This window comes from Salmo salar, chromosome 03 (genome assembly GCF_965601325.2).
Source record: "Salmo salar chromosome 03, fSalSal1, whole genome shotgun sequence".
NCBI lineage: Eukaryota > Metazoa > Chordata > Actinopteri > Salmoniformes > Salmonidae > Salmo > Salmo salar.
Window position 1 is genome coordinate 44476485 of NC_138293.1, and position 17979 is coordinate 44494463.

Here is a 17979-nt window from a genome sequence, read left to right on the forward strand (position 1 = left end):
GAAGCTTGTGGAAGGCTACCCGAACCGTTCGAACCAAGTTAAAGAATTTAAAGGCAATGCTACCAAATACTAATTGAGTGTATGTGAACTTCTGACCCACTGGGAATGTGATGAAAGAAATAAAAGCTTAAATAAATAATTATCTCTACTACTATTCTGACATTTCACAATCTTAAAGTGGTGATCCTAACTGACTTAAGACAGGGAATTTTTACTAGGATTAAATGTCAGGAATTGTGAAAAACTGAGTTTAAATGTATTTGGCTAAGTTGTATGGTAAACTTCCGACTTCAACTGTATATCCAACTTGTAATTCTAAAAGCAAGCCACATCAACCAAAATTGAAATCGGTTTGCAAAATAAACTACTTCCGCATCAAACTTCTGTTACTGAAAATACTAGAAAAGTGAACACCAAAGTTGGAAAGGCAAAAAATAGGAATCCTCTTATAAAACATTTTATTTTACTAACAAGTAAAACAGTGAACCCACAAGATTGAGACATTCACAATTTTACATTTACTTAAAATATATACATGCAGAAAAATAAGCACATTTTACTCAAACTAGGCTGATTTTCCTGTGTTTTGGTAGCTTGAGTAAAAAAACTCAATTTGAACTACTCTACTCATTCATTGAGTAGTAGGCAAACTTACCATCAAGGTCTTCTCCAAAAACAATGGTTACGTAACCCTATTAATTGGATAAATTATCCATATGTTTGATGTAGAAAGAGAGAAAAGAAATGTCATTATTCAAAGTTTTTCTTTAACCTTTTTTTTTTTATATATATATATATATATATATATATATATATATATATATATATATATATATATATATATATATATATATATATATATATTTATATATTACGACAAACTAAGCACTACTCAAATGTTCCATTTAATCAAGTGTAATGGAAACAAACATATAAAACAAACATATTAAGTCAACACAATATAGTTGGACTTCCAAATTGTTGCAACACCGAGTTATTACCAATAGCAGCCATATGTCCAATACTCATTTTACAACACTAGTATTGATTGCATTTTGATGAAGCCCATCTGGCCTTTGATTAACTACCCTGTATGAAGTCTCTGATGAGCTTTCAGGCTGCTCTTCTGAGTGAAACTCTTACCACATATCTCACAGCAGTAGGGTTTCTCACCAGTATGAGTGCGCTGGTGTCTTTCAAAATGACTATGGCGATCAAAACTCTTTCCACAAATGGAGCATATGAAACATCTATTTCTTGTGTTGTCTGTGGTGGCACTGCTGCCCTCTGTGCTGTCAAAACCGTCTATACCAAGGGCAAATAAAATGCCTTCTTGACTGTTTGGTTCTGTGATGTACTCTCTCATTGCCGTTTCCTTCTCTACAGGTAGTGGTACCCGGCCCTGAAACCTGGGTAGCATTGTCCCATTGCCATCCTCTCGGTTCCTTACATTTAGAGCCATTCCTGCATACTGCTCTTGCTCAATCATTTCCAACTTGTTTTTCTCATCCTGAAAAGACAAGTGTTCAAGTTCCACCTCTCTAGAAGCTGACGAATAGAACCCGTGGTGGTGCATTCCATCAAAAAGACGGTGATTGTATTTCACACTGGGTGAATCTGGATGGGAGTTCTGCTGCTTTGTACCATCGAAGGAGCAACCTGGATGTACAGACCCAGACTCGTTATCATTGTGCCTCTCTGCTGTAAAAGATCTCCCCATCTGACTCTCCCTCTCATCCATGACATACTCTGGGTCATCCTGATAACCTGGTCGCTCTGTGCTTTGTTGGTGTTGATGTCCAGACAGATTGATTGTCTGGGCTTTAAACTCCTTCTCTTGCTCTGCTTTCACTACTAACCCCTGCCCCCTTCCCCCCTCCTCATCTTCACTGTCACCAGAGCTAGGCTGTTCTTCAGCAAGTGAGGCCTGAGCCCTCTGTTCCTCTGGGTTCTCTGAGGGTTTAGGATGGACATCAGGCTTCTTATCAAGTAGAGGTTGTTCCGTTAGCATTTCAACACCATCTGCTTGACAAAACAAGAGTACCAAATATTTTAGCATTGATAACATCAAAATAGCAATTTAACATTAGCTGTTAAACTTCATCCTAAACCACTGAAAGAGACCAGGAAAACATTTAGTATCTGTCCCAAATGACACCTTATTCTGTATGTAGTGCACTACTTTGATCAGAGCCCTATGGGCCAAGGTCAAAAGTAGTACACTATAAAGGGAATAGGGTGCCCTTTAGGATGGAACCTTAGAACAGTTAACAGATTTTAATTTTCATGTATTAAAAGTATGAAAAACATTATTTTTGTCACTTACCTCTGTGAGTCTTCAGATGCCCTTTGAGGCTGCTCTTCTGGTTGAAACACCTTCCGCATATTTCACATCTGTACGGTTTCTCACCCGTATGAATTCGCTGGTGCCTTTCCAGATGACCAACCCGCTCAAAAACTTTCCCACAGAATGAACAGATGAAGCACTTCTTGTCCTTGGTGACTCCTTGGAAGGTTCTCACTTTTCTTGGAAAACTAGAGAAGATAGGGCTATGGTTCAGTGTAACCCCTTCCATGCCCTGTGAGTTTGACTGTACTGTGCCGTCACTTGCTATCAAGAGTGTGTCTGAAGGTCCATAATGTTGCTGTCTGAGCTGCAAAATCATATCCTCTCTGACATCGACATATGGTTTTCCTGGAAATGAAGCACTGCTGCATGACGCTTCCACCATTCCTGGGACATGATTTAAAGGCGAATGGTCAGGGAAACACTGTGACTTGTGACCAGAACTGCTGAAATATTCTGAATTGCTTGTCTCAATATCATTGTCTGCTTGTGAACCGGACATCCACGACTGGCTCCCTCTCTCATACAATGACAACTTAGCAGCCAGTTCTTCTGCGCTTCCTGCAGTCTGTTCTTCTCCTTCATGATTCAGTATCTGGGATGCATCCTTCTGCTCCTCTGGCTCCGACTTCACAGGTATCTCAGGAGGAGTTTGGACCACTTCATTATTTTTGTTGCATTGCTCTTCCTCAGACTGACTTCTATCCAGGGGAGGCATCTCCGCGTTGTTAGCTTGTCCGTCTATCGATACTGTGTGGAAATATTACATTTGATTAATAAAATGAGACAGGGAATTGTTTATGTCCTATAATAACCAATATATTGCTGTTCCAAATTGTACCCAATTACCTATACAATGCACTACTTTTGCCCAGAGCCCTATGGGCTCTACACTATATAGGGAATAGGGTGTGATTTGGTATGCAGTCATGGAATTGCCTATGATCTATAACCAATGTACTGTTTACATACTGATTCTAATCTCTTACCTCTGTGAGTCTTCAGATGCCCTTTGAGGCTACTCTTCTGGTTGAAACATCTCCCACATAGGTCACAGCTGTATGGTTTCTCACCCGTATGAATTCGCAGATGCCTTTCAAGATGACCATAACGTTCAAAACTCTTTCCACACAGTGTGCAAATGAAGTGTTTCTTAACCTGGCAAAATCTCTTGGTCCTCGCTCTCCTTGCAGTATTATAATTTGAGCCAAAACCCAATACACTTCTAGGGTCTGGGTTTGACTGTACTGTGCCATCACTTGTTCTCTTGAGTATGTCTGACTGCCGATAATGTTGTGACTGTCTGAGCTGTGAAATCATATCCCCTCTTACATCAAAATATGGTTTACCTGGAAACGAAACACTGCTGCATGACGCTTCCGCCTTGTCGGAATTTCCAGGAGGTACAGGAGAGTGATCAGGGAGACACTGGGAGTTTTGCCCTGAACTATTCAAATATTCTGAATTGCTCATCTCCATATCATTGTCTGCTTGTGAACTGGACATCCACTGCTGGCTGTCTCTGTCATACATTGACAGTTCAGCATCCAGACAACCTTTGTCCTTTCTCCCTGTACTTTGTTCTCTTTGTTCCAGCTCCACTCCTGGCTCAGTCTTCACCTGAATCTCAACTGCACGTCGAATGTCTTCTTCATCCCTTTCATTACCATCTTCCCCAGACTGCAGTTTCTCAAGCGAGGTCCTCCCGACACAAGCAGTACCGCTTCTACCTGGCCCTGTGGAAATGAATAAGTATTGCATGTCAGCAAAATCCTTCATTGTTTGTTTTAATAATAAACCAAATGGATCAGTGTCTGTTAGGGTTGGACAATGGGAGACCTCTTCTATGATATGCTACTCCAAATATCGCGATATAGTCGTTTTTGCGCCGTTAATGACTAGATAATTCCAGACTGTGCATTTGTTTTTGCTTATTTGTTTACGATATTAGTCGCATTCTCATTAAATAATGTTATGTCGAAAAAATATGGCTTAGTTTATTCATTAAGAAGTGGTCAGATGACGTGGATGCTACTGACAGGACTGTTTTGCTAGCACAGACTGGAATATGTTCTGGGATTCGTCCGATGGCATTGAGTAGTATACCACCTCAGTCACCGGCTTCATCAATAAATGCATCAATGACCGTCCCCACAGTGACCGTACGTACATATCCCAACCAGAAATCATGGATTACAGGCAACATCCGCACCGAGCTAAAGGCAAAAGCTGCTGCTTTCAAAGTTCAGGACACTAACCCGAACGCTTATAAGAAATCCCACTATGCCCCCCGACAAACCATCAAACAGGCAAAGCAACCATACAGGACAAAGATTGAATCCTGCTACACCGACTCTGATGCTTGTCAGATGTGGCATGGCTTGCAAACTATTACAGACTACAAAGGGAAACCTAGCTGCGACCTGCCCAGTGATGCGAGCCTACCAAACATAATATTAACATTACCTCAATTACCTCAACTAACCTGTACCCCCCACACATTGACTCGGTACCGGTACCCCCTGTATATAGCCTTGTTATTTTATTGTGTTACTTTTTTTAAACTTTAGTTTATTTAGTAAATATTTTCTTAAAACTGCATTGTTGGTTAAGGGCTTGTAAGTAAGCATTTCACGTTAAGGTCTACACCTGTTGTATTCGGTGCATGTATTAAAAAAAATGGATTTGCAACATATTGATACTGCATAATTCGTAAAACTGCAGTTTGGATTTGTAAATTTAAGGCTCTTGCACTTTACAATATTTTGTCGATGTCAAATATCACAACATTCGATTTAATCATATATCAGTCCAACCCTAGTTTCTGAGGGGTTGTGTCAAAGAAGGGTGTAACGGTATGTAATAATGACATGATTTCACAATCACACCATCACTAGCCTTGTCCAAGCCAGAATAACTTACATTTTAGCAGACACTCTTATCTAGAGCTCTTAACCTCTAGGTTAACCCCTATCACTCATCTGCAGGAAGAGAGGTAAGAGAGGCAGCTAAACAATTAGTTTCACTCTCCCCAAAAAAACCCAATGCGTTATTTTGACCTAAGCTTTTTTTGTTGTTGTTGACCTAAGCTCTTCCCTTGCCTTCCCGCCTTTGGGACAACGACTCCCATTGTTAGGACAGAGATATAAGCATCTCCTCATTATATAGAGATCTCTGCTTCATCCCCTTACAAGAGTGTATGATCATATCAATCGGTTTCACCGGCGCTACACGGAATGCAATAATATGTATTGTAAGTAGACAACAGTGCACGTTTTTAATGTGATAGTACATAAAGATAGGCTTTATTTAGTGTATATTAATTCCATTACAAATATTGCAGGAGGTGCATGCGCACTTGGTCAAAAACAATACTTAAATTCTTTAAAGACGATTTTTTTTCCCCCCGGTGCATGTAACTTTTTATTTCGAGTTTTTTTTTTAGAAGTACATACCGTCCGTAACGACATTAAACTACATTCGTTATTAAGTACCGTTCGTATTTCTATATTATTAATCTTGAAAAGCTGGTGAATGGCTGCGTCCTGGGTTTAAGGATAATCAACATATTCTGTAAATACAGATTCTGGTTCAATGTGAACGTGAGTTGGCCGATCAAATAAACCTACATTGTTTACCTGAAATTGTGCTATTGCTAGTTGACCAGTGTTACGTGCAGTTACGTACTGCTAACTATTGATTGATAGTAGAGTTGCTGCTAATACTAGGTCGTGTACCCACCTTCTCTCCCAAGATTCTCAGCAGCGACTGATCGACCATGATGAATGCGTCTTCGAGCTTGAATCCCACGAGCTCGAGCTCTTCGAAGCTCGCTGTCAAGTTGTTGTAAATTATTTTTCAGGACATTGATTTCATTTTCCCGTTGACACATTTCCACACGTAACACAACTATACCATCGTCGACTACTTTGCTAATTTCTGCAACCGCCGCTTTAGAAAGTACCTCTATGATGGAAGCGATCTGCGCCCGTAGAGAAACACTGCTCAACATTTTCAAATGTTTAATTAATCTTAACGCAGCTCTGTCTTACTCCTGCAAAAGATTGGAACTTTGTTTCTAAGTAACGTTAATATGCTACTGGTAGGCTAATCATTTGGTTTAAAAATGCTAGCTACAATGTTACCCGTGTAGTTCTGTGTCGCTGCTAGTTTCTTCTTCTTTGAGATTGGGTTTGCGGATCGCATACACCGCCATCTACTGTACTGGAGTGTGAGGTCAGTCATGGCCTATCTACAATAAATACAATTATTTTAATTAGTCTGGTTCCTCTATAGATTGTCGCCATAGTCTAGGACCTATAGGAACGTTGACTGAATAGTCTGCTTTCTACTATTTAGCGAGAGGCAATACATATTTCTATAGAAGAAGCACATTTTTATTCTCAGCTTCTTAACTCAACTCGTTTATCCAGCAGTAGCAGTGAGTGGGTAAAATCACTGGGGAAGCCAAGCCCCCCCACAGAAAAAGTCATACTACAACCTATGTGTTGTGATAATTGCGTTGTTTGCTCTATGATTTATCCTGTTCGTTCATATACCTCGCAACAGTGATATATATAGGCCTAAAGGCCGAGACAATAAGAAGGCAGTGGCAGAATAAATTCAACCTCACCTTTGTTTTGTCACAAAACCGGATAGCAACCTCTGTCCAGTGAAGTTCACAAAGCATATTGCATGTACAGTAACAGTTACATGACCTACCTACAGCATGGTCAAGCAAGTTAATGTTTCTGACATTTTCGGACCACTAAACAACTAATAGATTTAGAACCACAGAGAGTTACGGCAAGTCACAAAGAAAACAGGGGCTGCCTCCACTAATCCAGCACCATTTCAACTTCATCAAATCGCCTTTGCTTAGTCTAATACAGTGACAACTAAAAGATACCAAAAACAATTTAGTCCAATCAATGTAAGCTAAATATGATGTGTCTGTCCATGGTTCTGACTTCTGTGTGCGTGTGTGTGCATGCGTGTTTGTGCAAGTAGAAAAACATGTTGACTCACCCTTCTTGTAGAGAAACGCCAATGCCCTCCTCCTCTCTTTCATGTTGATGAAATGGTCTATCACTCTGTCATACAGTACACACCATTATTTTTTGTTGTCCTAGGCTACCTGACTAAAATGCTTACTCGCTAGTCTAACTTCCATTCATGGGCAACGTTAGTTAGTTAACTTCTACATATTGAACTTCCATCCTCTCAGGCCAGGGGCACAAACAATGTATGAATTAATGGTTGAATCAGAATTAAGTAAAACCACAAGTCCAAATCCCTGTCTCTATCCATAGCTAATTTAGGAAAGGGACCATTTTTCTTAGCTGGCTAGCTAGCCACCAGAGGACAACAACACAACTAGATGTAACAATTCTAATTTTTCTGTCAGTGACGTATGCTCTCAATCGGATTTGATAGGAGTGATGTCAAATCCAAGCTGGCTTCCCTTGACACTTTTTTGGGGGGTTCACGGTTGAGCTCGATCAGTTTAGCTCATTGTATTTAAAAAAAAAAAATTGTCAAGGGAGGCCAGATGCTCACTGGCTTCTTGCCTTCAATGCTACGGGCTGCAACAATGTCATACTCGTTTGGACCAGACAGCATCGGATCGATGGCCTATACATAGAGAGACAGAGGGGCGCTGTTTCGCTCACACTGATGTTTTCTAACGTAAGATACATTCAGCCTCTTGTGAATTGAAGGAAAATGAGGAAACAGAGAGATGAAAGATATGCAGTAACAGTCAAAAGTTTGGACACACGTACTCATTCAAGGGTTTTTCTTTATTTTTACAATTTTCTACATTGTAGAATAATAGTGAAGACATCAAAACTATGAAATAGCACACATGGAATCATGTAACCAAAAAACTGTTAAAGAAATCAAAATATATTTTAGATTCTTCAAAGTAGCCACCCTTTGCCTTGGCGACAGCTTTGCACACTCAAACCCCAACTGATATACATTTCAAAGATAAGAAAGATCGTAGCTGAGAATTAATCAACATTTTAGCTGGGCAAGAGTTTAGAAATAGGCCAATAATTATTTTGGTCACAAGGCTCACCACCTTTGTGAAGAGGGAGCACAAGGGCCGCCTTCCAAACCTTGAGGATAGTAGCAGATATAATCATTAGGTAAAAAATATGGGTCAAGGATTTCGCAATCTGGGGGGGGGGGGCTGGGGGGGTGTCAATGTAAATAGTCCAGGTGGCCATTTGATTAATTGTTCAGCAGTCTTATAGCTTGGGGGTGGAATCTGTTAAGGAGCCTTTTAACCGAGACTTGGCTCTCCGGTACTGCCTGCCGTGCAGTAGCAGAGAGAGCAGTCTATGACTTGGGTGACTAGAGTCTTTGACAATTTTTTGGGGCCTTCCTCTGACACTGCCTAGTATATAGGTCCTGGATGGCAGGAAGCTTGGCCCCAGTGATGTACTGAGCTGTACGCACTACCTTCTGTTGCGCCTTATGGTTGGAGGCCGAGCAGTTGCCATGCAACTGGTCAGGACGCTCTCAATGGTGCAGCTGTAGAACTTTTTGAGGATCTGGGAACCCATGCCAAATCTTTTCAGTTTCCTGAGGGGTGTTGCTGTGCCTTCTTCATGACTGTCTTGGTGTGTTTGGACCATGATAGTTTGTTGGTGATGTGGACACCAAGGAGCTTGTGAAACTCTCGAACCGCTCCACTACAGCCCGTTAATGTGAATGGGGGCGTTTTCGGCCCCCCTTTTCCTGGAGTCCACTATCCGCTCCTTTGTCTTGCTCACGTTGAGGGAGAGGTTGGTGGCAGAATAACACACTGCCAGGTCTCTGATCTCCTCCCTATAGACTGTCTCATCGTTGTCGGTGATCAGGCCTACCACTGTTGTGTTGTCAGCAAACTTAATGATGGTGTTGGAGTCGTGCTTGGCCATGCAGTCGTGGGTGAACAGGGAGTACAGGAGGGGACTAAGCACACACCTCTGAGTGGCCTCTGTGTTGAGGATCAGCGTGGCAGATGTTTTGTTGCCTACCCTTATCACCTGGGGCCGGCCCGTCAGTAAGTCCAGGATCCAGTTGCAGAGGGAGCTGTTTTAGTCCCAGGGTCCTTAGCTTAGTGGTGAGCTTTGTGGGCACTATGGTGTTGAAGCCCTGAGCTGTAGTCAATGAACAGCATTCTCACATAGGTGTTCCTTTGTCCAGGTGGGAAAGAGTGGGGAGTGCGATTGCGTCATCTGTGGATCTGTTGGGGTGGTATGCAAATTGGAGTGGGTCTAGGGTTTCCTGGATGATGGTGTTGATGACCAGCCTTTCAAAGCACTTCATGGCTACTGATGTGAGTGCTACAGGGCGAAAGTAATTTAGACAGGTTACCTTCGCTTTCTTCGGAACAGGGACTATGGTGGTCTGCTTGAAACATGTAGGTATTACAGACTCAGTCAGGGAGAGGTTGAAAATGTCAGTGAAGTTGCCAGTTGGTCCATGCATGCTCTGAGTACACGTCTTGGTAATCCGTCTGGCGCCACGGCCTTGTGAATGTTGACCTGTTTAAAGGATTAGTGTTCCGCTCCTTGAAAGCGGCAGCTCTAGCCTTTAGCTCGGTGCGGATGTTGCCTGTAATCCATGGCTTCTGGTTGGGATATGTACACTGTGGGGACGACGTCGTCGATACACTTATTGATGAAGCCGGTGACTGAGGTGGTATAATCCTTAATGCCATTTGATGAATCCCGAAAGATATTCCAGTCTGTGCTAGCAAAACAGTCCTGTTGCGTGGCATCTGCGTCATCTGTCCACTTTTGTAATGAGCGAGTTAGTAGTACTTCCTGCATTAGACTGCTTGTAAGCATGAATCAGGAGTATAGAATTATGGTCAGATTTGCCAAATGGAGTTCAAGGGAGAGCTTTGAATGCGTCTCTCTGTGTGGAGTGAGGGTGGTCTAGAGTTTATTTTTTCTTTGGTTGCACATGTGACATGCTGGTACAAATTAGGTACAACGGATTTAAGTTTGCTTGCATTAAAGGCCCTTGTCCATTAGGAGTGCCGCTTCTGGATGAGCATTTTCTTGTTTGCTTATGGACTTATACAGTTTGTTGAGTGCGGTCTTAGTGCCAGCATCGGTTTGTGGTGGTAAGTAGACGGCTATATCTATGAAAACTCTCTTGGTTGATAGTGTGGTCTACAGCTTATCATGAGGTACTCTACCTCAGGCGAGCAATACCTCAAGACTTCCTTAATATTAGACATCACGCAACAGCTGTTATTGACAAATAGACACATACCCCCACCTCTCGTCTTACCAGACAAAGCTGTTCTGTCCAGCCGATGCACGGAAAACCCAGCCAACTGTATATTATCCGTATTGTCGTTCAGCCACGACTCGTGAAACATAAAATTATTACAGTTTTTAATGTCCCGTTGGTAAGATAGTCTCGATCGAAGATCATCAAGTTTATTCTCCAGTGATTGCCCGTTGGCCAATATTAGATGGTAGAGGCGGGTTACCCACTCACTGACAAATTCCCTTTGTATTTCCGTCTTTTCTTCCGGCGAATGACAGGGATTTTGTCTTGGAGAAGCAGTATATCCTTTGTGTTGGACTCATTAAAGAAATACTCTTTGTCCAGTTTGAGAATGAGTAATCGCTGTTCTGATGTCCAGAAGCTCTTTTCGTTCATAAGGGACGGTAGCAGCAACATTATTTACAAACAATGTGAAAAAACACACATTGTTTTACCCGTTTTACGGGTTCGGAGCCCGTAAAACGGCAGCAGTCCCCTCCGGCACCATCATAAAAGCCTGCCGAGATAAAATAATGATTAAAAGCATCACTTATCCCATTATTCTCAGTTATGATGCCAGAGTCTGACAGAACTTGCTTAGGCAGGGAAGAAGAGGAATTTGTACGCATCAGTGCATACATTTTTTTTTACTGCATTTCTGACACCAGCAGAGTCAGAGATACAGTGAGGGAAAAAAGTATTTGATCCCCTGCTGATTTTGTACGTTTGCCCACTGACAAAGAAATGATCAGTCTATAATTTTAATGGTAGGTTTATTTGAACAGTGAGAGACAGAATAACAACAAAAAAATCCAGAAAACCGCTTGTCAAAAATGTTATAAATTGATTTGCATTTTAATGAGGGAAATAAGTATTTGACCCCCTCTCAATCAGAAAGATTTCTGGCTCCCAGGGTGTCTTTTATACAGGTAACGATCTGAGATTAGGAGCACACTCTTAAAGGTAGTGCTTCTAATCTCAGTTTATTACCTGTATAAAAGACACCTGTCCACAGAAGCAATCAATCAATCAGATTCCAAACTCTCCACCATGGCCAAGACCAAAGAGCTCTCCAAGGATGTCAGGGACAAGATTGTAGACCTACACAAGGCTGAAATGGCCAAGCAGCTTGGTGAGAAGGTGACAACAGTTGGTGCGATTATTCGCAAATGGAAGAAACACAAAATAACTGTCAATCTCCCTTGGCCTGGGGCTCCATGCAAGATCTCACCTCGTGGAGTTGCAATGATCATGAGAATGGTGAGGAATCAGCCCAGAACTACACGGGAGGATCTTGTCAATGATCTCAAGGCAGCTGGGACCATAGTCACCAAGAAAACAATTGGTAACACACTACGCCGTGAAGGACTGAAACCCTGCAGCGCCCGCATGGTCCCCCTGCTCAAGAAAGCACATATACATGCCCGTCTGAAGTTTGCCAATGAACATCTGAATGATTCAGAGGACAACTGGGTGAAAGTGTTGTGGTCAGATGAGACCAAAATGGAGCTCTTTGGCATCAACTCAACTAGCCGTGTTTGGAGAAGGAGGAATGCTGCCTATGACCACAAGAACACCATCCCCACCGTCATACATGGAGGGGACAGGACAACTTCACCACATCAAAGGGACGATGGACAGGGCCATGTACCGTCAAATCTTGGGTGAGAACCTCCTTCCCTCAGCCAGGGCATTGAAAATGGGTCGTGGATGGGTATTCCAGCATGACAATGACCCAAAACACACAGCCAAGGCAACAAAGGAGTGGCTCAAGAAGAAGCACATTAAGGTCCTGGAGTGGCCTAGCCAGTCTCCAGACCTTAATCCCATAGAAAATCTGTGGAGGGAGCTGAAGGTTCGAGTTGCCAAACGTCATCCTCGAAACCTTAATGACTTGGGGAAGATCTGCAAAGAGGAGTGGGACAAAATCCCTCCTGAGATGTGTGCAAACCTGGTGGCCAACTACAAGAAACGTCTGACCTATGTGATTTCCAACAAGGGTTATGCCACCAAGTACTAAGTCATGTTTTGCAGAGAGGTCAAATACTTATTTCTCTCATTAAAATGCAAATAATTTTATAACATTTTCGACATGAGTTTTTCTGGATTCTTTTGTTGTTATTCTGTCTCTCACTGTTCAAATAAACCTACCATTAAAATTATAGACTGGTCATTTCTTTGTCAATGGGCAAACGTACAAAATCAGCACAGGATCAAATACTTTTTCCCCTCACTGTACAGTAGATCTTAAAAAGTAGCTTTATTTAGCTTTCTTAATCGATATAGTACATCTGTTTCTCAATTTTCTGAAAGATTGCCAGTCCACTACAGTGTCTGTTTTCCCTTGCTTTGGCCCAGACCTGATTTCTCCTTTGAATGAGCTCAGATAATTCAGAAGAAAACCAAAGGTTCGATCGATCTCTGAACTGTTTGAAAGGCGTGTGTTGATCTGCTAGAGGAATAAATATGGAGGATACATTTTCTAGAGCCAACTCAGGTCAGGAATACAGGAGACAGTGGCTAAATCAGAGTAGAGCCTGAGTGGAGATGACCTGATGAAGATACAACTCAGATCGAATCGTTGTCCTTGTTGTGCGTCTGATTCAATCACTATTGGAGTATACTAGAGTTGCGGACATTCCATTGATACGTTCTTCTTTCCTTTGCCTGATTAGTTGGGTGTGCATATTTTTCTATTTTCTCTTTTTTTGTTGCTAAATCAGAGTAGAACATGTCAATTGAACAAGGATTTGTATTTTGCTGTTTCGTATCTCTTATACATATATGGGACAATGATCACTGAGATCATATGCAAATATTCCACTAGACAAATAGTTATTAGTAAGAATTAAAATCAATCATTGAAGAGATAACAGGGTTTTTCACATTTAGCCGTGCGGGTTTTGAGATCAATTGAGTCAGATTAAAATCAATGCATATACTCTTAAATTGAGCTGAGGCTGGGGATAGCTAATCCAGATTCAAATCCCCTAAAATGACCAACCCCGAGGACAGAAAAGGTGTAAACGCAGATATAGCACCAATAGCACCCGCCATGACAGCAGGGGGGCGGCAAATCCCATTTTAATCCATATCAGCTGAACCGTTTAGAAATTACAGCACTTTTTGTACATAGTCCCCATATTTTAGGGGACCAAAAGTATTGGGGCAAATTCACTTCTGTTGATTAAAGTAGTCAAAAGTTTAGTATTTGGTCTCATATTCCTAGCACTCAATGATAACATCAAGCTTGTGACTCTACAAACTTGTTGGATACATTTGGTGTTTTGGTTGTGTTTCAGATTATTTTGTGCCCAATAGAAATTAATGGTAAGTAATGTAATGTAATGTCATTTTGGAGTCACTTTTATTGTAAATAAGAATAGAATATGTTTCTTAACACTTCTACATAAATGTGGATGCTACCATGATTACGGATAGTCCTGATGAATTGTGAATTATGATGAGTGAGAAAGTTACACACTCACAAATATCTTACCCCAAAGAAATGCTAACTTCTCACCATTACAATAACAGGGGAGGTTAGAATTTTGGTGGGGTATGATATTTGTGCATCTGCTGGAGTACAGAGGCAAAACAACAAATAATGTGTCACTGTCCCAATACTTTAGGAGTTATTATATATGGAGCGATTTCAGTGTCAATTATCGACATCAACCATATTGATCACTTATTGCAGGCATTTTGCTGGTATGGTTTATTACGATAAGTAGCCTGTACTAGAGAAATGTGAAGTTTAAAATAAATGTGCTAATTGTTAATGGCTACAACCATCGAACTAGCAGTAGCAGTTTAAAGGATAATAAAAAAACGAACATTATAAACATATCATCTTATTTATCGTTATCACTTCAATTCAGGCAATTTATCACGACATGGATTTTTGTCCGTATCTACCTGCTCTGTGTTAGCCCACTCAGCTAAAGCCTATAGGGATAAGTTCAGGAAGTTCATGTAAAGCACAACACGTTGCTTGCTTAACAAGTTCTTCCCCCGATCAGCTCACACCGAGACTCAAACTCATGACCTCCGCCTCGCAAACACACATGACCCCCCCCCCTCCTGAAGCATCCAAACCACCAAGCTATTAAAAAAGGCCTTCTTTTAATTGCTTAAAGAGGCTGGGGAAAGGGTTTCACAGATCCCTGTCTGCTACACTAATACAAGTCTTAAAGATCCCGAAAAGTTACTCATCAATAGAGCCTGGTATTGTGAGCCATGCTTATGTGATGAGATCTTGCCTGACATTTACATTTACGTCATTTAGCAGACGCTCTTATCCAGAGCGACTTACAAATTGGTGCATTCACCTTATGATATCCAGTGGAACAACCACTTTACAATAGTACATCTATATCTTTTTTTTTGGGGGGGGGGGTTAGAAGGATTACTTTATCCTATCCCAGGTATTCCTTAAAGAGGTGGGGTTTCAGGTGTCTACGGAAGGTGGTGATTGACTCCGCTGTCCTGGCGTCGTGAGGGAGCTTGTTCCACCATTGGGGTGCCAGAGCAGCAAACAGTTTTGACTGGGCTGAGCGGGAACTGTGCTTCCGCAGAGGTAGGGGGGCCAGCAGGCCAGAGGTGGATGAACGCAGTGCCCTTCTTTGGGTGTAGGGCCTGATCAGAACCTGAAGGTACGGAGGTGCCGTTCCCCTCACTGCTCCGTAGGCAAGCACCATGGTCTTGTAGCAGATGTGAGCTTCAACTGGAAGCCAGTGGAGTGTGCGGAGGAGCGGGGTGACGTGAGAGAACTTGGAAAGGTTGAACACCAGACGGGCTGCGGCGTTCTGGATGAGTTGTAGGGGTTTAATGGCACAGGCAGGGAGCCCTGCCAACAGGGAGTTGCAGTAGTCCAGACGGGAGATGACAAGTGCCTGGATTAGGACCTGCGCCGCTTCCTGTGTAAGGCAGGGTCGTACTCTGCGAATGTTGTATAGCATGAACCTAAAGGATCGGGTCACCGCCTTGATGTTAGCGGAGAACGACAGGGTGTTGTCCAGGGTCACGCCGAGACTCTTAGCACTCTGGGAGGAGGACACAATGGAGTTGTCAACCGTGATGGCGAGATCATGGAAAGGGCAGTCCTTCCCCGGGAGGAAGAGCAGCTCCGTCTTGCCGAGGTTCAGCTTGAGGTGGTGATCCGTCATCCACACTGATATGTCTGCCAGACATGCAGAGATGTGATTCGCCGCCTGATTATCAGAAGGGGGAAAGGAGAAGATTAATTGTGTGTCGTCTGCGTAGGAATGATAGGAGAGACTATGTGAGGATATGACAGAGCCAAGTGACTTGGTGTATAGCGAGAATAGGAGAGGGACTAGAACTGAGCCTTGGGGGACACCAGTGGTGAGAGCACGTGGTGCGGAGACAGATTCTCGCCACGCCACCTGGTAGGAGCGACCTGTCAGGTAGGACGCAATCCAAGAGTGAGCCGCGCCAGAGATTCCCAACTCGGAGAGGGTGGAGAGGAGGATCTGATGGTTCACAGTATCAAAGGCAGCAGATAGGTCTAGAAGGATGAGAGCAGAGGAGAGAGAGTTAGCTTTAGCAGTGCGGAGAGCCTCCGTGACACAGAGAAGAGCAGTCTCAGTTGAATGACCAGTCTTGAAACCTGACTGATTTGGATCAAGAAGGTCATTCTGAGAGAGATCGCAGGAGAGCTGGCCAAGGACAGCACGTTCAAGAGTTTTGGAGAGAAAAGAAAGAAGGGATACTGGTCTGTAGCTGTTGACATCGGAGGGATCGAGTGTAGGTTTTTTGAGAAGGGGTGCAACTCTCGCTCTCTTGAAGACGGAAGGGACGTAGCCAGCGGTCAAGGATGAGTTGATGAGCAAGGTGAGGTTAGGGAGAAGGTCTCCGGAAATGGTCTGGAGAAGAGAGGAGGCGATAGGGTCAAGCGGGCAGGTTGTTGGGCGGCCGTCACAAGTTGCAAGATTTCATCTGGAGAGAGAGGGGAGAAAGAGGTCAAAGCATAGGGTAGGGCAATGTGAGCAGGACCAGCGGTGTCGTTTGACTTAACAAACGAGGATCGGATGTCGTCAACCTTCTTTTCAAAATGGCTGACAAAGTCATCCGCAGAGAGGGAGGAGGGGGGGAGGGGGAGTAGGATTCAGGAGGGGGGAGAAGGTGGCAAAGAGCTTCCTAGGGTTAGAGGCAGATGCTTGGAATTTAGAGTGGTAGAAAGTGGCTTTAGCAGCAGAAACAGAGGAAGAAAATGTGGAGAGGAGGGAGTGAAAAGATGCCAGGTCCGCAGGGAGGCTAGTTTTCCTCCATTTCCGCTCGGCTGCCCGGAGCGCTGTACTGTGAGCTCGCAATGAGTCGTCAAGCCACGGAGCAGGAGGGGAGGACCGAGCCGGCCGGGAGGATAGGGGACATAGAGAGTCAAAGGATGCTGAAAGGGAGGAGAGGAGGTTTGAGGAGGCAGAATCAGGAGATTGGTTGGAGAAGGATTGAGCAGAGGGAAGAGATGATAGGATGGAAGAGGAGAGAGTAGCAGGAGAGAGAGAGCGAAGGTTGCGACGGCGCAATACCATCTGAGTAGGGGCAGAGTGAGTAGTGTTGGAGGAGAGCGTGAGGGGAAAGGATACAAGGTAGTGATCGGAGTCTTGGAGGGGAGTTGCAGTGAGATTAGTAGAAGAACAGCATCTAGTCAAGATGAGGTCAAGCGTATTGCCTGCCTTGTGAGTAGGGGGGGGGGGGGGGGCGGTGAGAGGGTGAGGTCAAAAGAGGAGAGGAGTGGAAAGAAGGAGGCAGAGAGAAATGAGTCAAAGGTAGACGTAGGGAGGTTAAGGTCACCCAGAACTGTGAGGCGTGAGCCATCCTCAGGAAAGGAACTTATCAAGGCGTCAAGCTCATTGATGAACTCTCCAAGGGAACCTGAAGGGCGATAAATGATAAGGATGTTAAGCTTGAATGGGCTAGTGACTGTGACAGCATGGAATTCAAAGGAGGAGATAGACAGATGGGTCAGGGGAGAAAGAGAGAATGTCCACTTGGGAGAGATGAGGATTCCAGTGCCACCACCCCGCTGACCAGATGCTCTCGGGGTGTGCGAGAACACGTGGTCAGACGAGGAGAGAGCAGTAGGAGTAGCAGTGTTTTCTGTGGTAATCCATGTTTCCGTCAGCGCCAAGAAGTCGAGGGACTGGAGGGTAGCATAGGCTGAGATGAACTCTGCCTTGTTGGCCGCAGACCCGGCAGTTCCAGAGGCTGACGGAGACCTGGAACTCCACGTGGGTCGTGCGCGCTGGAACCACCAGGTTAGAGTAGCAGTGGCCATGCGGTGTGAAGCGTTGGTGTGGCCTGTGCAGAGAGGAGAGAACAGATATAGACAG

The 17979-nt window shown here is 43.5% G+C and overlaps 1 protein-coding gene across 2 annotated transcripts; it reads right to left on the reverse strand.

The window, feature by feature from the left end:
- Positions 1-839: 839 nt before the first annotated feature.
- LOC106600498 (uncharacterized) lies at positions 840-6525 on the reverse strand. 2 transcript variants are annotated; one of them, XM_082973517.1, is made up of 4 exons: positions 6089-6525; positions 3697-4083; positions 2327-3097; positions 840-2022 (listed from the first exon to the last, which is right to left on the reverse strand). In XM_082973517.1, the coding sequence occupies exons 1-4, from the start codon at positions 6357-6359 to the stop codon at positions 1085-1087; spliced, it is 2367 nt and encodes a 788-aa protein (XP_082829643.1). In that variant the 5' UTR covers positions 6360-6525; the 3' UTR covers positions 840-1084. The 2 variants fall into 2 exon arrangements, with proteins under 2 accessions (XP_082829643.1, XP_014047369.1); XM_014191894.3 differs by having other exon boundaries at positions 3337-4083.
- Between the last annotated feature and the right edge of the window lie 11454 nt (positions 6526-17979).